We start from the raw sequence: 22,153 nt of genomic DNA on the forward strand, positions 1-22,153 counted from the left end.
CACCAGAATAAACCTCTGCAAAGCTGCTGACATAGTAAATTGTCTTTGTTCAGTAGATTTACACAAACAATCAATTTTTGGATCTGCCTCTCATTTCCTTAGGTTCATTACTTATTTGGAGGGAATCCTGGTAAATCCTGCTCTCCAAAGATGAGATTAGATGACTTCTGGTCTCTGAAGCTCTGTCGACCTTCAAAGGAATATCTGCTAAGACACTGCAAATACCTCATCAGAAAGCACAGGTATAGAAACAAAGGTGGTTTGCAATTTCCTTTTCCAGGTGTCTGTTTTTTTTTCAAGTTGCTAAGACTCAAATCTCTCATAAACCATTTTGTGAAATGTCATTTTGTTGGTTATATGAAACTAGATGATCCTCAAGGCCCCTTCTAAACCTTCTGCACATTTCTTGAATATTCTTTTAAATTATTTTAATAAAAAGCAGTGGGTCGGTGCTAAACTACAAAATTAACTTGATTCATTTTGCCCATGCTATTCTAAAAGTAGAAAAATCTGGTTATTGTGTGGGGAGTCATGGGGAATTTTTAGATTCCCTTTTCACTGTGCTGCTCATCAACATGTGTTTTGGTGCTGTCACCTCCCAAGGAAATGGAGTATGTTTTGGAAACACTGTGCTTGGAGATAGTAACAGCCTGCAAGGATGCTAATGAAGTCTGGGGGCTGGATGCCTTTGCACATCTGAGACTCAACCATGGTGAGGTCATCAGAGTTTCTCATTCAGAAACTCCTGAAAGAGCTCACTTAGGCAGAATTCAGCTACACTGCAGTGCTTCTTGCACTCTGGATGCTTCAGAGCTGCCTTATATTTGCTATTAAGGGCAACAGCTTTTCCAAATCAAGCTTATGGTGTTGCCTTAGTCAAGAAATTGCAGCAGTGAGAGAGCCTTTCAGGACCCAGCAAATCATCTGAAAGCAGTAAATAGCTCTCCCTGCATTCCGGGGGAGAATACTTTGTTATCAGGCTCTGCCAAGAGTTAGAAGGTCAGGTTAAAATACCTGATGGTATTTTATTTCTGAGGCAGCAAGCAAATTGCTGTACTCAACTCACAGCTACTGTGGCTGGGTGAGACACTGAGATTAGCCACACAGTAGATGTGAATACTTACAAGAATGAATAAAGGCCTTGCCCAGTTATATCTGGGAGGCTTATTAAACCCAGATGTGATGGTATGGCAATGCAGCTGTGCAGGGACAGCTCTGAATTATTTGTTTCTACTTGCTTAAATTGCACTTGAAGGAAATGCTGCTGTGTGTTACCTGGCAGAAGTTTGGGGTTTATGCACCATGCTCCCATTTTTGGGGTCTGTGTGAGGGAGCCAAACCTGAGCAGCCAGGGATGGTGGGATGGGTGCCTGGCTGGGGCTGAATTGCTGTGGAGTCACTGGCTGCCCTTCACCTGCACTGCCCCAAACTGTGGCTGCCAGAACAGGTACTGGCCTTGCATCCACAGCAAACCCACAGCATCAGCCTGGGTCCTGTTTTTCCTATGAGCTTGGTCAGTACCAGTCAGCCAGGCTGGGCAGGTGGGAAAGAGCAAGGTGGCAGTGGTTCCACTCATTTAAAGCACTTCAGCTCTCTGGACCATGGTGATGTCATCTGAGAAAATCGATGGCAATGTCTGAAACCACGTGTAGTGACCAAACTGTCAGATGCAGCAGGTGACAGACAAGGGTCTTTGTGCTCCCTGTGCTGCTCAATCACTGACATCTTTAGGCAGTTTCAAAATTCAGGCTATACATGTCCACTGTGGTATAAATAGCCAGATAGATGACCCAAATAAAAAAATAACAATATGATAAGATGACAAACAGTGTGATGCTGCACCCAGGGGTAGGTGAGAGGAGGAAAAAGATGATTTTAAACCTGATCCTTTCTAGGCTTATGCAACCAGCTCAGTGCTGCAGGGAAGCAGCTCTGCTCACTGAGTATGCTGAGCCCAGAATCGTATCCTGAGGGCTCTGTTCACTTCTTGAGGGAATTCACAGAAGTTGCAGTTCCTGTTCATTAAAAGACAATGAGGAAATAATGGTGGTAGTGCACAGGATTTTTATGGAGCTGTGCTCTTTCCAAAGGTGGGATGTTAATATCCCAGGGACTGAAGTGCTCAAGGCTTGCCTGTGTCTGCTCTGTGAGATGCTGCTCACATCTTACTTCATTTGTGTAAGACAAGCTGTACTCAAGATGTTATATATTAAGAAGTTTCTGTGCATATGCTTTTGAATATTTTTAGTAAGAATGTAATACTTTGCCCTTTTAACTCCTTTGCACCCCCAAAAACCCTCTTCCATGTTTCAGTCTGGCTTGAAATTCCATCAAACGTGAGGCTCACTAATGTGGTTTTCTTTGGAAATACTGTGTGTGTTGGATGGGTTTTGCTCTCTGTTGAACCAGTAGTACTTAGACCTGAGGGATATGGCTGTGCTCAAGTTTTCTGTCTCTTCTCTGCAGGTTTGAGGAGAAAGCTCAGACTGACCCTCTTAGTGCACTGAAGTACCTGCAGAATGATTTATATGTAACCGTGGATCACTCGGACCCTGAGGAGACAAAGGAGGTGAGGATCAATCAACCTTGTCCTAAAGAAATTTAGAATGCATTCTCATTGAAAGTTTTGGGCTTCTTAAACCTGGGTTTTATTCCATTTGTAAAAGCTCAGCAGGTGCCAGACACTTTGCTGTATCATGTAGTTCTCTGCACTTAAGTCAGACTGCTTTGGAAACAGTCACATAACAACTGCAGGTCCAGATAAAATAGCTTTTGTACTCCTAAGAGTGAAGGCTAAGCCTTGTTTTAATTCCAGTGTGCTGGTGTATATTTTGGGAGCTTTAATTGAAATGTAAACTCTCTGAAATGTCACCACTCTGTAGTTGGTTGTGCAGTAGAAAGGGAATAGAAACTTACTTGTGCTCAGGCTTCTCAATATTCAGCATCTCTGGGGAGGGAAAGCTTTTCCAAAGATGATCAGTATTTCTGGAAGTAGTTTATACCTATACACTGCTTGCTACCCTTAAAATCTTATGTCCTTTGCCTTTTGAATATTATCCAGTAGGCATGTTCTTTATTTATTCCAGGAATTTGTTTCCATTTCCTGTTTTGATTCCAGTACTGCAGCGCGTGTCGCTTCACAAAACGGATTAAGGAAAGAGTGAGAAGTGTCAGATAAGGTGGTTGATTTCACTCTGGCATTAATTTCCACATGGAGTTTGGGGCAGCCAGCTGAGATGTGCCAACATTCAGCTCCTGATGGGTAGATCAGGAAGAGTCTGGGGGTCTTGCTGTCTTCTTTCCTTAATGACTTGGGAATGGATTCAACAGCTCCATTTATAAAATCACGCTAGGAGGAGGGGCAGTTCTATTCCATGCTGAGTCCCTGGATTAAATCTCTTAATCTGGTGGCTTTAACTTGCTACTTTAGCTAAAGAAAAGATTATACAGACACTGAAAGGTCTTAAGGGAGAATGTAAGAATATTCTTGTGTGTGCACAGGATGGAATTGAGCGTTAGAATTAGGAAAAAAGCTTACTCTTATCAGGATCTTGGAAGTGATCACATTTGTCATAAATTCTAATCAGCATTTATAAACATGTGATTGAACAAAATATTTAAGTGCTGGGACTCTCTGTTCTCTGTAAATGGTTTTTTGTTCAAATTGTTCCATATCAAGTAGTTTCACATCCTTTCTAGTCATTTCTAGCATAGGAAAGACAGCAGATGATCTTGATTTTCTTGAAGTAGGAAAGGAGATTTTTTTTTTCCTCAGTATGTGTCATCTTCCCAGTGTGGTAACACTTCTAGAGTCTTGGAGGTTGGAAAAGACCTTTAATGTCGTCAGGTGCAACCATTGCATCAGCACTGCCAAGGCCAACACCAAATCATGTCCCCAGGTGCCACATCTATATGGCTTCCCCAGGTGGCCTGTGCCAGAGCTAGACAACCCTTCTGGTGAATTTTTTCCTGATACCCAGTCTTAATTTGAGGCCATTTCCTCTTCTCTTGTGTTTTATTACTTGTGAGTGACCCCACACCCCAGCTGTCCCCTCCTGTCAGGAGTTGTGCAGAGCCAGAAGGTCCCCCCTGAGGCTCCTTTTCTCCAGGCTGAGCCCCTTTCCCAGCTCCCTCAGCCCCTCCTGGTGCCTCAGACCCTTCCCAGCTCCATTCCCCTCCCTGGACATACTCCATCCCCACAGTGACTTTCTTCTTGTGAGGGGCCCAAAACTGAGCCCAGAATTCAAGGTTTCTTCTTCCTGTTTGAGCCTGTACTAACCCATACAGTACAAGCCCCCATCCTGATGCTCTCTTTTTTCCCCTCCCACTCCTATAAGATATGTCCTGTGTTCTCTGATCTCCTTTTTTCTCCATGTCACACCTGTGTGCTGGTTGCCTGTCTCTCCTCAGCCAGTTATTCCTAAGGAGATTTTGCATCTCATGGCTGGCTGGGCCTTTTTATTATTCCCTGAACAGCAAAGATCTGTGATGTGATGAGCAAGCTCTTCTCCTAGTTCCTGCTGCCTCCTGTCGCCCACAGACCGAGGGAGCTGCTGCAGAAGCTGCATGTTGGGCACATCTGGCACAGAAAACCCTTTAATATCCTCCTTTTCCTTTTCCCAGCTCAGTGTTCAACTTGTCCACCTTGTAGGAATGGAGAATTTACATGCCTGCATGGGCTCCTCTGAGATTTTGGGGAATGTAGAAGCTGTATCATACCAGTAAAAGTAGAATAAAATGAAAAAAAAGAGTTACCCCTTTTCAGAGAGCACACTGGTGTTCTGAACATTAATGATCCAGTGAATGAGCTTACATAGCTCAGTCCAGCTGAGTGAATATATTGTGGATTCTTTCTCTGCAGGCCTAATGTCTGATCCAAACAAAATCCAATAGCTTCTGTCTGTCGTGCTGGGCTGTCGGATCAGCACACACCATTCAGCAGAATTAAAGCTTCCATCCATCCCAGCCATCTCCAAAAATCATCTAACAATTTCTGGGATGCTTTGTTGTTTGGGTTTTGCTGTTTGTTTTTGGATTGGAAATTTTTTTTTTTAATTATTCTTCATTGTGCTGATCATAAAGCTTTAGCATCCAAACCTTTTTTTCCACTGGGACAGATCTGCCAGGGCTGTGGCACAGAGCCAGCTGCTGGGCTGGTACTGACTGGGTGCATTTCCAGCTGACGTCAATTTACCTTCCGGTTATCACATCGAGTTGGCTTTTTGCTCTGGCATTGCATCTTCAAATAGCTCCTGTGCTTTCCAAAGGACTGACTGACGCAGGCATTTTGGATTCCATATCGAATTTCAAGCACCAGTTTGATTGTGTCTGTCAGCCCAGACACCTCCATACCCTGCCTTTATTTGATTTTGGTGTCTCGATTAATAGCAAAGGTGATAGATGTGATTGGCTGCAGCCATTGAATGCTGTAAGGCATCTTAGAACTTTAGGGAATCGATTCCTGCCTGTTTTCCCTCTTTCCAGGGCAGCTGTTAAATTTGGGAAGGACCAGGCTGAATAGTTTCATCCCTAACTTCGTGCAATAATTCTGGAGACTGGCCTGTATGGCTTCATGTTTTATGGATGGAGATCTGGGTGGTGTTATATACCATTACAAGCAGAATTTCCCCTTGTGGTGAAGCTTGCTTGCTTTGTAATAGAAGTAATTCCTTCTGACTTAGTTAGGCAAGTCTGTTCAGCTGTTTGCAGTTGGATGCCAAGGAAAACAAACAGACTGTTCTTGAAACTTACTTTGGCCTTAGTGTAACCAATTTTGTTTAAAGTAGCATGAATGATTGATAGTAGGAACATACCCCAAGATTTTCATTCTGTTGCTGTGAATTTTAGGGATGCTAAGAGGTCTATTTTTTTTCTATATTTTTTTATTACTCTGAAATGAAGTAGATGCCTGCAAGTAACAGGTATTGCATGGGTGCTTGGTTTAGTAGCCACAGGCTGTATGCCAGCAATTTCTCTGCCCACAAATGCAGATCCAGTCATTAACTGTGGTTCTGCTTGGCATCACTTAAACCTCCTCAGTCAGTTCAGTGTTCCCAGATCAGTGGATCTTTTTAGTGGCTGTGGGTTAATAGCCCTGACACTATAGGACACTATAGGAAAAGGAGGGTAAATTTCTAGAAAATGGGGAATTTTGCCCATGCTTTAACTGATTAAAAGGGTCATTTGCTGGTGTAAAATTTTCTGCTGGCAAGGTTGTTCTTCTCTGTCACACACAGTTGTGAATTTGGTGGAAGATTACAACAGCAGGCTTTTAAAGATAAAAGGATGGTCAAAATAAATATCAGTTGAATTCCAAATTTTGTACTTAGAGAAAAACAGGTGCTGTTAAGTCACAGAAACATCAGTAGTTCATGTATAAAAGCTAAAGATGCTCCTTGAACACTGCAGTAATCATACCCAGAACTTTGCTGCTGTTAAATGGGCTGCAGTAGAAATCAAGATGACTCACAAAAATGTCCAGTGCTTTCCAAGTGTGAGAGAGCAGGATGATTTTGTACATGGAGATTCAACAACTGATGAAGCTCAATCCCATGATTGTTGTAAAACAGATACAAAGCACAAGGAAAACTCACAGTATGTTTTTCTTGGAGCGTGGTAGGAGAAAGAGCAAGGACCTGGAGGCCAATCTGAGGCCTGACTTGCTTGTAGACTGAGGCTGGAGGCCCCTGTTCAAGGCTGCTTCATACTTTCCATTCTTAAGACCTTGTCTTTAATAAATTTGACAGATAAAGCCAGCAGGGCCCAAAAGTATTGTTTGAATCTGCATTAGACTGGTATTTCTGGGAAAATTGAAGCCCAAATGGGAAAAATAGTTCTAGGAAGGAGCTAAGAAAAGCCTGTTTCTCCTCCTTGTGTCCTGCTGTGATTCTTTGTAAAGCCTCAGAGCCTGAGTGCTGCAGGAGCAGGGGCTTTGGAGCCAAGGAGCCTTTACAAAAACAGCGTTCAGCCTTCCCAATTTCAGCAACAGCTCCATCCTCAAAGGGTTTGAGCTTCTCTTTGCCTCTTTGAGCCTGTGCTGGGAGTCACCAGCCCCAGAGAACTGGTCAAAGCTGAGGAACTGGTTTATGCTGTGATCTGAGCACTCACACACAGGCATTACAGAGGAGGAGGAGGAATTGTGTCTGATTCACACAACTGGCCGGGTATCCCAAGCGAGAGTTACTCATTCCCCCTTAATCATTCTGTTTGTGCAAAGGCAGAGGTGTGCAGCAAATACATAAAAATAGACATAGTATATGACCTTCTATTAGTTAACCAGATCTCTTTATCTCCAAGGAACCCCTGCCTCTGTTCAGGAGGTTGGTTGGATCTCTGAGAGAGAAGTTAATTGGGTAACAAAGGGAACTGCTGTCTTTTGAGTGGAGGCTTAATTTGGAATGGATGAAGCCAGTGAGCCAGAGGGATTGTCAGAAGAAAATGGGTGGTGGTGTGATTAAAGCAGTTGGATGCTTCTGCTGGATAATTGAATTCTGCTCTTGTCTCCATAGCAGAGTTGCTGTGTGATATTAAGCAAATTGTTTTTCCTAGATGGTCATTAATTGGATGTTTCATTCTGGTGCCTGATGGGAGAGATCTGAGGTGTGATTTGCTTGAGGGCCATGCTTTTCTGCAAATTCAGAAGCTGTTGCATAACACTACATATTTTGAAAAATCAGATACTGTTAGTTTCAAATAGACCCAAAATTAATCAGAGTTTGAAGTGCCATCTGTTAGAATAACAATTAATATGATAAGAAAGTCAATGAAGAAATTAATTCCTTCTTTAGAGCAGAGCTTGTACTTTGTGAAGAAAATAGTACATTGGATATCTGCTGGGAATGGTATGTAGGAGACCTGGTATTGAGTGAGCAGTAACTTTCCTACACTTTGGGAAAAACATAGGGATCTTATGGGAGAACATTGTAGGGTTTGGGATTGTAATACAAATGCAGAGTGAACCAGCTTGGGTTCAGCACTGTCCTTAACTGATGTTATTGACTCACAAGCTTGACTTTCCTATCAGAAAGTGCTTTTCAAGTGTGAGCTGATACACAAATTAAATTTCAAACCAAACAAACAACAGCCCTCAAGGTTAACTCAAGTGTGGCACCATCAGTGGAGAAGGGAACAAGATCCTCCTTCCCCACAAAGCTGCAAAGAAACTCATAGCCATGAAAATCCATCACGCCTGCTGCAGATGAGGCTGGAAACTTGGCAGAGGCCATTTTCAGCGGGGTTTTGGTCTCAGTTCAGCGAGTTCTTGGCTGAACCCTGCTCATCTGGCCTCTTGGTCAGGCACCTGAGCCCCAGGGTGGCTTTGTGCTCCCAGCAGGGCGTTGCTGCAGGAGCATGGGAACCCCTGGGAGCGCGTGGCACCCGCTTTATCCCAGCTTGGTGTGCCACCAGGCAGCTGGCAGCGGGCCCCTGAGCCATCCTGTGGGAGGCAGGGATGGCCAGAGCGTGGCATTTGCTCTCAGAAGCTGCAGGGATTTAGCCACGGGTTTATTGGAACTTTTGGAGCTATTTCTGCTGGGCAGCTGTTTAAGTAGGGTGCTGCTGGGAAGCCAAGCTGCTCTCACAAATGAGGCTCACAGTGGAATCCACGTGGGGCTTTGCAGTGATTTAGTGTGACCAGACCTTGCACTCAGGAGGGCACTTCACAGCCCCTTCTCCCTCATCTCCAGTTTTTCAATCCTGTGTCTTTCTCACCATACCCTCCCCAAAGGATGCAGACATACCCCAGACACTACAGTCCTTATTTTAGCCTGATTTTCCCTTTGATGTCACATTGAAACTGATCTCACATTGAAACTGAAGTGTTTTTGTAGCTTCTTGCACTTGGTTATAGATCTACTTTCTGTAGCATCTTATTTTTCTTTTTTTTCCTACTTTTTGCTTCTGTGTTTTCTGGCAGTTTTGTGTTTGGCCATTGTTCTCTGCAGCCCTGACTCCTTTGAGCTTTCTTTGTAGAACTTGCTTTTTAGACCACTTAATTTTTTTTCTAGTGCTTTCCTCATATGTTGCTAGCTGATACAGGCCATCCCAAAATGGGCTCCTTATTGTAGAGGAGACTTTGAAACCTTGAGAACAGCAAGATTATTTTATTTAAAGATTCTGCTCCTTTTCATGCATTTGTCAGTTTTATAATAAAGTGATACTGATCTGTTGTAGTGCCTAAGTGCATTTTCACAGAGCCTCTGCACCTGTTCTGTATTGCTGATTTTTCGTGTTTATGTTGATTTGCACTCGGCCCTGGTGAAATGCACCTCAATCCATCATTATAATTTGGATTAAGTAGAAAAACAGTTGGAAGGCTGTCTGTGCCATGCTGGCAGTCAGTCAGAGTGTGGTGTAAGGTCTGGTGATCCTGCCCTGTTCTGCCAAGCAGGTTATCACTGAAAACCCAGGGTGATGCTGACCCTGGGGCACAGATGAATCACTCCTGATTCAAGGCTCCATTTTGATGTCAAACCATTGATGGCCACCCACAGAAAAGTTATTTGACCTGTTTGCCTTTCCCTGCTGGCTTAATCTAAGTAATGCCTTGACAATGTGCCGTAAATATCATATAAAAGTGTTAGAATTCCTATGAAAGTCAGAATGGACAAGGTCTATTGCCAAGTCCCATCCCTAGGGCCTTCTGCCTCATGGGAGAAATCAGATTGATGTGCTACAACTTGTTGTTGCCAAATCCACGTTGGCTGCTAGTCATCACCTTCTCCACTCCTACATGCCTACAAACTGTCTGTGTTCCCATTTTTTATTGAAATTGAAATTAAACTGATGGATATGTAATGCCTGGCTGTTCTTTCCACTCCTTCCCTGAACATATTTGCTTCTCTTCTGTTTTTTTTCCTCCCTTCTTTTCCTTCAGGCTGTGTGCTGAAAAGACACACAGGCAGGAGACACAAGATTCCAAGGCTTTAAGGAATCAACTCTTTCTTTGCAGGAGCATGACAAAGCACTAAGCTTTTCTGTTCCTTGGGTTCCTGGAAACATCAGTCAGGGGCAGAGGAAGACACCGTGGTCACTGTCTATCAGTGAGTCATGAAGGGAAAATAAAACCATGAATGTGTTAAGTAAAATGTTTTTATTCATGGTCTTGATGTTCCCAAACAAAGGATTTTTATTTTTAGTTAAGAAGATATTGCCTTAAATTTGTCATGTGAGATCTCTGGCAGTTCAGATGGGCTGTTATTAGAATCTTAGAATGGTTTGGGTTGGATGGGACGTTAAGGATCATTGAGTTCCAAACCCCCTAATGCCACCCATTAGATCAGATTGCTCAGCCCCATCTGGCCTTCAGCACTGCCAGGGTTGGGGCATCCACAGCTTCTCTCTGTGGGGCAGAGCTTTCTCTGTGTTCAAGAAGTTCATGCTCACTCCAGCAGTTACCCTGTTTTTGTGCCATCTAATCCCTGGCTGCTGAGCCTGTACCATGTTAATCCCTGGGAATGTTACTGTGTGGAGGGACTCTACCTTCTGCCAAAGAGGCAAAAAACTATATGTAAAAAAATGAGATTTTTAGAGCTCTCAGTCAAATACCTTTCATTGCATCAACACTGCTCTAATTCTAGGAAAAACCATCTAACTTGTGCCAAGGTGACAAATTGTAGTGCTCATGTGAAAGTGCCTGCTGCTGTTATTCATGTGTATGGCACAGGAGTTAGGAGGGTTGTGTAGAGAGCAACTCTAAAGCTACTTGTACTTCTATGAATTCCTTGGGGTTCTTGCCTTTGTGGTTAATAACACTTTTTTCTTTCTTTGTCCCTTTACCTCTTCTTCTGCAGTTTCAGCTTCTTGCCTCAGCATTATTTAAGTCTGGCTCAGATTTCACGACTCTCGGTGAGTATTGTGTGTCAGAGGAATTACATGATGTTCTCTTTGATAATTACTCTTAGTTTCTACTGGTTTTTATATCAAATGTTATAGTTCCTATGAACATTGCAGGCTCTTTTCAATATGCAAAGTGCCACTACCCAGACATTTGAGAGGTTATTTATAATGACCAGTGTCCAATACCTCAAGCCCACATTTAAAACATCTATCAACATCAGTGGTTTTAAACCAATGCCTCCTGGGATCATTTTGTGTCTCTTATTACATCTGATCCTTCGCTGTTACCCAAGTAAACAGAAGCTTTGGTCAGAATAAAGCACCTCCTGTCATGTCACTTTGGAATCTCACAGCATGGCTACGGCTCTGTTTGCTGTGATAACTGCAATTCCTGGAGTAGTTTGGTTCGCTCTGTTCTCTGCAGAACGAGTTCTTTGGGCAGGGTGTCAAGAGTGGAGAAAACAGTGGCATGAAGGGCTGGAAACAGGAGGGCTGAGCCAAAGCCATGATTTGTTTCACTTCTCTGTCCAGTTAACTCTTTGAGAGATCTCAGAGACTCATCCTGGGCAAGCTGTAGGAAAGGTACAGGCAGAAATTACATCCTTGTACTGGAGTGTCCTCAAGTCACTGAGCTCTCGCTAAGAGAATGGATGACTTCAGTTTTTGATGGAGGTATAATTCCCAATCTGGGAAACTGAGGGAAGGTTAAGGCCCACTGCAGTTCTGCCCTGCTGGATGAGAAAGCTCTGCTGAGTTCCAGTGGTTTGGAAGGCATCAAGTTGACTGATAGGATCAACTTCTTTTAAAGAAAGAAAACCCAAGTTTCAGAAAAGTTAGATTTTTCATAGACTCATAGAAGAGTTTGGGCTGAAAGGGACCTTCAAAAACCATCTCATTCCAACCCCCTCTGCCATGGGCAGGGATGCCTTCCACTATCCCAGGTTGCTCCGTGCCCCATCCAACCTGGCCTTGAACACTTCAGGGATGGGACATCACAGCTTCTCTGGGCAACCTGTGCCAATGCTTCACCATCCTCAAAACTTTTCCCTAGTTTTAAGCATTTTAAAAGATGAATTAGTTCTTGACTCAGTACAATACTTTATCCAGATTTTGGATTTACAGATAGGAACATATGTACATCAAGAAGTGCTTTGAAAATAAAAACCCCAGCCCTCCTTGATTTGATTAACTTGGTTGATTTTGATTAACTGAGGAGTGAGTTCACTGAATTAAAAAGCATTCCTTTGAGATAGCAGCAATGGAAGTAATCCAAAGTGGAGGAGATCATTGTGTGCCTCCCCTATTGTTCTTGCTGATGGTTTTAGTGTAGGATTTGGATAAACAATGCAAATCAAACCCTCCCAAGCCATGTTGGAGGCAGCACTCCAGAAACCAGTTTGCAAAGCTCCTGTGTGCCAAGATGCAGCCAGGTGCAAGTCCAGTGAGTAAATACCAACTCTGAGTTGGGACTCCTGCTGTCAACACAGCTTATCTCAAGGAAAACTCCAAGCAATCCAAGGAGCAGTTCTGGTTATGGCAATGAAGATAATGAAGAAAGCCTGAGGACAGAAGAAATGAGGCACCAAATAAAAATAGCTGCATGGATTTTGTTTTCTGGGACATCAGAACAGTCCCCTGAGAACTCCTGCTTCCCCTGTTTCTTCAGGGCTGTCAGTGAGCTTGACAGACATTTGTTTATTACTTTTTATGGCATCTTGATGGCAGTGCTGGCTTGGGGTGACATAATCTCTCTATACGTGCTCACAGTAGTGGGACAGAGCGGTGGCAGCTTTATTAGTGGAGGCAGAGGGAGCTGTTAACATTTATCCCAAATGGACAATTCCACAGCTAAACAGAGTGTTTGGGATTGGGAGCAATGACTTATTTTCCCTTTCCTTCCTCCCCCAGGATTTTCAGATGTTGACCACACGTATGCCCAGAGAACTCAGCTGTTTGACACGTTAGTCAACTTCTTCCCGGACAACATGACCCCTCCTAAAGGCAACCTGGTGGACCTCATCACGCTGTAATGGAGCAGTCACTGGACACATGGAAGAGGGGAAAAGCATCCATTTTCAGTATTTTAATTTTTTTACTGCATTGATTGACTGCTGGGATGAAGTTAATATAGTAACCCCTAGGTGTTTGAAAGGGGTTTTATACTTGTATGGTGAATCCCTGGAGCTTTTCCCTTGGAGTAGGTTAATAAAATGTAACTGACGTACTTCTGACTAAATATATATATTTTTTCTGACTTTGGATTTTGAGTTAGCAAATGTAAGATGAAAAGGTGGGGGAAAAAGAAAAAGAAATAAAACCCAGTCATGCAGTGATCTTTTTGCCTATGGGGGAAAATTTGAGATTTGTGAGTTGTCTGGGATTAAAGATGATGGGTTTTATTTTGTGTTTTCTGAGGAAGAGGGGGAAGAGGTTTTTCTTTCCTCATTTGTAACTAGTCACGATGTATTGCTTTATCCTACAACTCCATCCTCAGCAGCTGAATAACTTGGTGGCAGGACACTGGCAGGTGTTGAGATGATGTAATTTATGTCCTGAGTTTTGCACTCACGGTGTGTCGCGGGAAGGTGAGCGTGTGTTCCAAACCGTCTGTCTCCCCTTCCCAGAGTTGTGCTGACAGTCATGTCTAATTGCTTCTGAGACTCCACCTAAACTGACGACCTACATCCCTATCTCCTGTTCTCTGGAGCCTTCCATTAAACCTGGCAGGCAGGAGGGAAGCTGAGATACAGCTGGAAAACAGGAGTGCGGTCACCGCCCACACGGGCCCCTTTTCAGGGATTGATCTCTTTGCTGCTCTGCTCATCCACTGAGAACCCCTATGGGTCCTCAGCGAGCCTGGCAGAACTGGGTCTTCCACCACACACATCCCCAACCTCTGCAAACCTGACCCCAGGTTGGGTGTAGGATTTCTGAAGCAGATTGTCTTCATTTCCATGTGAAGCGTTTCTGTGTGCGTTTGTCCGTGTGTACATGTGTGTACAGGGCGTTGCTCCCAACAGCTTGTCTCCTTCCCATGTAAGTGCAGCTCCCTTGTCAATGCATTTTAGACCTAGATCTGAATGTGAGGGAGGCCTTCTTAGCATAAATCTCTGAAAATGAGCTGATGCATATGTACAGAAAATGTATTCTTCCTTTTGCTGAAAGCCTTCTTTATAAACACTGTAAGGGCTTGGTGCCGCACTGTGAGGTTGAATGAAGGACATGCATACCCAGCATTAGAAACTCTGCGTTCAGTGTCTGTGAGCATTCAGTACACACTGGCAGATGTAAATATTTATATGAAACTGCAAAACTTTCTGTCCAGCAGTGTTCATGCCAGTCAGGTATCGTTGCTGCACCCGCTGTGGCTCCTGTTGAACTTGGTGGAAGTCCTGTGTGTGCAAAGATGATTTGGACTCTTGAAATAAAGAGTTAGTCAAGTGTCTTTTTCAGAGCTCGAGTGTCTGCTTGCTTTGATTGTATTGCCTCTTTATCATGTTCTTTGTGTAACTTTTGTAGTCCTGGTGCATTAGAAATAAATTTCAAAACCTCATACTAGTGTTTAATCACTTAGAAAGGAACAGTATGTCAGAGGCCAGGCTTGTCTTCAGGGAGGACTGTACAAATGAAGTGTTTTTAACCTGTCACTTGAGACTGTTCAGACACTGTGCACTTCAGTGGATGGCAAATCAGATGTCTGCAGAAGAATCCACTCTGTGTGGGAAGTGAAATCTGATGAAATTGTTTCTTTGGAACGTGGCAGGTTTTTTTTCCTCTTGACACAGAAAGTTTTACATCACTGCTGGGCTTTGTGGTGTGCTACCTGTGCTGAGGCTTTGTTAAGTAGTGTAGAGTTTATACAGTACAAATGTAGATACTGGGGGAATATTCCAGCTGAGCTGTTGCTTCCATTGAGATCAAAATGAGCACTTTTAATGCAACCAGCCAAAATTCTGCAACTTTTTTAGTACTTAAATTTCCTGCTGCTGTGCTCCTTTACCACTTGATCTCATTGCTTGTGTATCCTCAGCTTCAGTCAGATGATTAAATACTCTTTGTGACACTTCTCTAATTAACCAAACTCTTCATAAGCTGTTGTGTGTCTACCTTGGAGAGCTGAAAGAAGCCAAAAGATACACCTTGAGAAGCCCTGGTGAGCAGGCAGGGGAAGTTCAGGAGCAGCCAGAGCTGTGAATGGCATTGCTGGTGAGCAGTGCATCGTGTCAGGTCGGATTTGTGCGACAGGAATTCGATCCAAACTCATTGTCCTCTGCGCCGGGGGTGCGCGCGGAGCCCGGCAGCCTCGGCTCTGTGTTCTGTAGCATGGTGCAAATCAATGATTTGTGTGAGCCAGGGGAACGTGGCTTCTGCAGGACTGACAGTCCCAGCTAACGAGAGCACTTCAGGATGATCAAATATTGACCTGCCTTTGTCCCAGGCAGATCGATGCCGCTCGCACCAGCACAGTTCATGGATTACAGCTGCTGATTAACCAGCAGAAACTCTGCTCAGCTCTGCAGTATTTGTTGAGCAGCAGAGGCACCGTGTGGCCAGAGAGGTTAATCCAAAGGGAAGGCTTCTTGTGGCTTTGCCAAGGATCTTCCCTTCTTTTTGTCCTTAAAGCTAGGAGTCAAATGATCTCTTTGCATTGATGTATGCTACGTTACCTGCTTTAAATTCTAACCAAAAATTCTGAGCAGCGAAGTATAAATTTACTTTTAAAATCAGCCACTTGCTGTCAGGCAGTGACACAAGTAGTCTGAATTTCATTGCATGCTGATCTTTAAAGACACTGATGATATTCCAGGAAAGCATCTGATGTGCTCATTACAGAAAGCCCAAAATACAAACAGCAAAGAAACCCACTGGATCAGAAAACAGCCACCTGAAAACGTTTCACAGCCCAGTGCATGCGAGGTTATAAATACCTGAGCTGTGCGTGAGAAGTCTTTGAACCTCACCATCATTGCTTGTAGGCTGTGTCTGAGGCTGCTCCTTAGCTTAGACAAGACAAACATACTCTATTTGCCTTTACTTTAGATTATAAGGTGACTTTGTGTATGAACTTGACACCACATAATCTTTGCACTACAGTGAGTAGTTCTATCTGTAAATTCTGTGTTAACTTGTAAATAAGGTATTGCGAAGGAAAGCGTCGTTCCTTGTCAGAGAGGGACTCATTCATCATGTTTTGGGTCTTTAAAGCCAAAGTTACAAGGTTCTGGTATGTCTTTTAAAGCTAGAGGAAGTCAGGGTGGGGTAAACTTGATACAGACATCCAGACTTCACTCTTGATTTAGCTTTTTAAAAATATTCTTTGAAATCCCTATGTTTGGTCTTCACTGACTCTGTCCCTTACAATAACCTTTAGTGGATCATCTCCTTGGAAAACAAGAAAGTATTCTTTATATTTTTCCTATCAAGTGATGCATTTTCTTAGAGAAATAGAGCCCTTCAGAATTAATTCTTTTGGTCACTTGGATTAGGTAGAATTAAGTGAGTTTGTTAATGTTCATCTTACACAACCCCTCATAGTAGGCATGGGGTAGAACTTGTTAAGAGTTCTCCCAAAATTACTTCTCCAAGCATGTTCTGTTCTTGCAGTGTGACCCAAAATGTTGTCATATGGCAGAAGGACTTTGTTACATGTTGTTAAATGAGATTATAACCACTTTAGCCACCTTTTTCCTCTTTTCTTTTGAGGATCCCATTAGTTAGTATTGGTCCTGGGAAGGCCTGAAGGGTGATGCAAAACGTTCATTGAAATTAATTGTAGTTGTTATCTTCTGACTCTTTATATTTGTGATGTATTTATTCTTATAATCTCTTCCTTTTTGCTGAGCATAATGAGGAAGGAGAACTTTGTCTTGGAAAAGTTCAGTTTGCCCTTTCCCTGGGTGGCATCTTGCATGGGTAGTTAAGGTAGTTGTACCCAGTTGTGTAAATAAACCTCTGGAATTTGGTTTTTGTTTGCCTGGGCACCTGGCTCTGGGTGTACACAGGTACACGCTGGCTCAGGGATCATGCTGGAGCTTCCTACCAGAACTTCAGTTAGCACAGTCTTATTTTGGAAAATCAGTCTGGGAACACCCAGTTGGAAAAGCTTTTCTAAGGCATTGCCTTGTGCAGTGGCAACTGGAGTGAAATTAGAAATTTTCCTAAAGAGCATAGAAAAGCTTCCCTTTGTGGAGTAACAAAGTTAAATTAAATTGCTGAAAGTTTTTGGTCATTGATAATAACTACCCAGCTTGAAAATTGAATGATTCATGATTACAGTTTAAAGATTGAGGAGGCAATAAGCAAATAAACTGGACCCACCTATTTACAGGAGGGTGGCAGAGATGTGGGGCTGGTGGGCAGGGATTGCCACAGCTCATCTGTGTGTGTCTTTAATTGGCAGCCACAAGTGTCCAGGGCTCCATGAGCTATTCCTTCTTCCAGAAGAAACTCCTTCCAAAGCCGAGTAATGACTCTGGAAGAGTGTTTTCCATAGGGCTTTGTGGAACAGCTGTTGGCTGAACCATTTTCCTGATGTGTGCAGATTTTTTGAAGGGAGTTTTCTCTGTCCCAGAGTTTTGTGCTGACCTGGCTGTGCTGTGCCAACCTGCTCTGGTGAGTGATGGGTTCAGAGCAGAGTCCTGAGGAATGCTGCAAACTTTTTTGCTGCTCTTACTGTGAGGAAGATGAGCATTAATGCTGCTTGTGTCAAATGCAGGAGGGTGGTAGGTACCTGTAGCACAAATACTGTCAGCTCTCTTGCTGCCTCCTGCATTTCAGAATCGAGAAATAAATACTTTTGTAGAGCTTATTGAGTGAACTTTAGGTTTGAATAACTTGTGTACAGCCTCCATCTCTGTACAGGCAGTAATTCTGCTGATGTAATGCTGTGCCACTTCTGGGGAAAATGGCAAAAATTAGTAGATATGTTTCCATTCGGTCCCTTTGTTTTTAAAAGTGGAAAAATGTCTTGTGAAACTTTGAATTCCCTGTGTATGCTTTGAATTTTAGCTTATTAGTTGGCTCAGAGTTAAGGAATGTTTGGCTATTGTCAAGTGAAGTCCTGACAGTAAAAGCAGTTTATGTATGTCTCTGGAAGTGCTTGTGTTGTTTTATAGCTGTACTTATTACAGAAACAGAGGTGGACCCAGTTGAAAAATCAAAATTATTGGTGTTTTAATTTAGGGGAAATATTACAGAAACTCTGAGCTTGGCCTATTTTAAATAAGTACATGTGTTAATTTGGAGATGGGTCTTATTTTGTGAGAGGAGAGTTTAAGATCAGCTATATGACTTGTTCTTGCTATAGATTGCTAATAGTATATAAGCTATAAATACTGTTGAAATGTAAATGTGCTGTCAGAAGCTTGTTAGTGTATCTAAATGCCTGTGGGAATGGGAGACCCAATCATATCCTGTCATGGAAAAGGTTATTTTGGACATTATTCAAGTTGTGGTAATGGCTTATAGGCAGAATCCCTCTTTTACTGAAAGCTTCTAGTATAATGAAAAGTAGGAGTGGAGAGAGTAGGTTAAATGTACTGGAACCAGGGTAAGAGTCCATGGCTCAGTGCTTGGATAAATTGACTCCAGATGCTTTTGTCCATAGTCAGTGGCTCCAAACGTGGTTTTGGAGTGGAAGCCAGTTAATGAGCTGCTTATTGCTGCTGGAGAGTCCTACAGGAGAGCCTCATGGGGATGCCAGCAGGTATCCCTTGGGCATTCCAGGCAGGGGTCACAGAGCTGGCTGGAGTTTGGGATTATCCACGTGTGCTTTGGTTATATCCTAAACCTCCAAGGAGGGGGCAGTGGCTGCGGGGGTTGTGTGCAATTCCAGCTGTGTGGGGTTTGTGCGATTCCAGGTGCATGGCTGAGGTGTGGAGCCTGCAGGGCAGCACCTTCCCCAAGCACAGAGCCTGAGGATAACACATTGCTGCTGTCTGCTTTGCTTTCATGGGCTTGGTTTGACAGGGGTGAACTCCAGATATTGCTGTGACCCAAATTCAGTGCTCTGCTTCCAATGGAGCTGCTGTCAGTGCATCACCTTGGTACCCTGAAATCTCAATTTCTACTTGGTGCAGACACAGCTCCATGCTGTCTTGGCTTCCAGCTGTTTGCTGTAAGTCAGCACAGGTTTTACTGGTGACCTGGAGAGTGTGAATGCTGTCAGAACTCACTCGACTGTTCAGCTCCAGCGTGGAATCACAGCTCATTCCTGGAAACAGGGATGTGAGTGAACAGCTCAAAACTGGCTCTGTCAGGTTAGATGTTTGGGTTTGCTACTAATTTTGAAAGGAAAGTCTTATCACTAGCAGGTGTGATGGTTAAAGCATGACCCCTTGGTAATTCCCCCTTTTATTCTGAATTTTCTTTCTCTGTGTGGCTGTTCATGCCTATTAAAGTGCTTCAGACTTCCCTGAGTTTAATGGGTACCTGCGGAGGAGTTAAAGGTTAGAGCTGCATAGTGGGTATTGAGGCATCGATGTCTCCACATCATACTCCAGTTGTTTCCTTTGCAAAACTCCTCCTGCTGCCTCTGAAACAGTCAGCAAGGATCGTTGTGATTTTCATTGTTCTTTCCAGGGCTGTTTCTCATCCTGGGTCAAGGACAGGGAAGCCTGGGAGATGATTTCCCACTGCAGCACACAGTTATTTACTTGTGCCCTTCCATGGCCTCACATTCAGTGCTGTGATGCTCCTTCCTTCCCATCTCAGGGTTTATTTTGTGAAGAAGAAAAAGGTAATGAATGATACCAAGCCTTAAGTTGTCCTAGGTTCCTGCACCTGCTCTAATCATCCCAAAACTTTCATGAGTATTGGGGTGTTTGGTTTATTTCTGTGGGGTAGAAGCAATGAGAAGAGAAACAATCTTGGGGTTAATGCAGGGGTGCTGATGTGAGTAGGTGTGTAAGGTGAGGTCTGTCTTTGTGGAAGGGCTTCAAAGGACTCTCCTAGCAGTACCTTTGCTATTTAGAGCTGGTTTTACTATGTGAGCTGGATTCTCTGGCTCTTTTTCAGAAAGAAGTGATGCAATATCAGGATCTTCTAGTCCTGGAGCTTCACCTCAAGCTTCAGCCCCTTCGCACCCCAGACACCAGAGAGAATAATACAAATTCTATTCTCTCCACAGCAATTGTGAGGAAGCCAGCTGGGCTTAACCCTGCTCAAACAGACCTGAGCTGGTGCAGCCCCGTTGGCTTTTGGATCAGGTCTGGCTGCCCTAAGGGATTGTTAAAACCTAAAAATGTTTTGAGCTTTCTGATGAAATCTGCCAGTTTGATTAAAGGAAATTAGGTGCTTTTTAATTAATATGATGGTGGGGAGGCTAGACCATAATAGTGGCTCTAGTGGTTGCAGTCATCTCCACATCCCAAATAGCAATGGATAGGTTTTACTCCCCAATGATAGGAAAATATGCTTTAAATATCCTGATTTAGTAACCAAGGGATTCAATCAATTACTCAGTGTTTCACTAAACAGAGAAGTGCTGCGGTGTGTGAACAGGGTCTGTTCATTAAAAAAGCCACTTCAAGGCTGAAAAGTGATTTTTTTTTTTGAGGTTTTGACAAAAACCTCAGTTCTTAAAAGGGGAAAATGGAGGAGAACTACTGTGCTGCTGACTTGTTTTCCCCTCCTGTCAGCTGTGGTCATCAGGAATGCCAACTAGCAGTGCAGGGTGAATATTGTCTTCATCTCTCCCTCCTCATTCCTGTCCCTCCCGTTGATGTTTTGATGTGCAAAACACTCTTCACTTCAGAAGCTGCTGTGCAGGCTAGTGGAAAAGAAAACAAACCCCTCATTATTAGTAGCTGTTGCCATTTGCTAAAGCTGTATTTTCTGCTGCCTTCCAGCACTCCCTCCTCCACAGCAGGAAATGAGGGGGTGCTGGGGAGACCATAAGCCAGAGAAAAGAGCTTAATTATACAAACAAATGTGTTCATGGGAGTCTTGCGAGTTGGAGGCCCCGAGCCACGCAGACCACTTTGCTGAGGGACAGAAATTGAAAGTCTGTGGGCTCATTCCCAGTTAACTGGAGGTGACATTCCCATCCTTGTGGGCTGGTGGTGTTGTACATGTTGTGCATTCAGATGCTGAGATGCAGCGTGTCTCATTTTGGGAGTGTTGAGCCTCGTTAAATGTTTGCCCTTTGAAACTGCTGCAGTTGCCCCTTTTAGGGGCAGTTGGCCCTTTTAGGGGAGTTGGTGGTGTGGACAGGACCTTGGTAGCTTGGGGTCAAACACCAGTGAGCTGGCTGGGCACCATCACCTGATTGGGGTGGGGTTTGGAGCTGTTTGTTGAGCTGTTGCCTCTACTCTGATGGTATCACTGTAGTGTGTGATGGTTTGTTTGTCTGGGCCCTCAGTGTTCATTATCTTGTCCTCTACACCCCAGTGTGGTCCCCAGAAGCTGGTTCTCCTTCCCTAGTGCTGGAAGTGTGAGTGTCCACCCCCTGTCCACAGTTTGGCCTCTCTGTCCTGTTCTGGCACTCAGCTTGAAGTGTTTGCACCTCCCCAGCAATCCTGCAGGCTCTGGATTCCCTTTGGTGTCTGTCCTGCAGTTGTTGTCTGGGACACCTGAGCACAGGAGAGCTGAGCTGAGAGGTGTGGACAGCCCTGGGCTGGAAAGAAGCATCCATGGGGTGATGAAAGCTGTGAACTGCTGATGTGTTTGAATAGGCAGGTCAAATATTGACTGCTCCTGTGCTGAGCCCATGGTGGTTACAGGCATCTTCCCTGGACTCTGGTGATTCCCCTTCCCACCCTTTTCTTTATGGATGATCTTTGTTCAGCCTGGAGTGTTAATTTTCTTCCTTGGCATAAATCATCTTTGATGATTTCTGGGTTGGTGTGTGAGCCCCATGCTGTACATAAATGAATGAGTGACACGAGGAATATCTACAAATGTAGTTATGTTGTATGTAATGTACATAAGGAGAGAATGTATTTTGTTCATTTTTTTCTTAATAAAAATGTATATGCTAGCAAGGGTGTTGATTTAAGATCTGTTTGTTCTCACATCGCTTCAGAGAGTGGAAAAATGCCTGTGAAGGTCTTTTAGTGGTAGAGAAATTGTGGAACTAGTGGCACATTACATCTGGCCCTGTTGCCTGACCTCACTGATGAGCTCAGTCAGTATCCCATAAATCCAGCATGTTCCACACATTCACAGGAACTTTTTCTGGGGAGAAGCACAGAGTTAGAACACAGGCTGCAGCAAACCACTCATTTTTAATATCTGACTTCAACAAATTACTTTTTTTTTTTCCTTTTCATAAGCAGAAACTTAACCTGGAGCAAAATGTTTTATTTTGGGTGCTTGA

The 22,153-nt window shown here is 43.6% G+C and overlaps 1 protein-coding gene across 1 annotated transcript in view; it reads left to right on the forward strand.

Moving 5' to 3' along the window:
- MKLN1 (muskelin 1) overlaps positions 1-21,818 on the forward strand; it is a 102,795-nt gene extending 80,977 nt beyond the window's left edge. Inside the window, exons 15-18 of the mRNA XM_066551052.1 lie at positions 103-242; positions 2,467-2,569; positions 10,791-10,845; positions 12,745-21,818. Of these exons, the coding sequence (XP_066407149.1) occupies positions 103-242; positions 2,467-2,569; positions 10,791-10,845; positions 12,745-12,866 (420 nt within the window). The 3' untranslated portion in view covers positions 12,867-21,818. The remainder of the gene's footprint in view (positions 1-102; positions 243-2,466; positions 2,570-10,790; positions 10,846-12,744) is intronic.
- Positions 21,819-22,153: the final 335 nt, after the last annotated feature.

This window comes from Molothrus aeneus, chromosome 5, assembly GCF_037042795.1.
Source record: "Molothrus aeneus isolate 106 chromosome 5, BPBGC_Maene_1.0, whole genome shotgun sequence".
Taxonomy (NCBI): Eukaryota; Metazoa; Chordata; class Aves; order Passeriformes; family Icteridae; genus Molothrus; species Molothrus aeneus.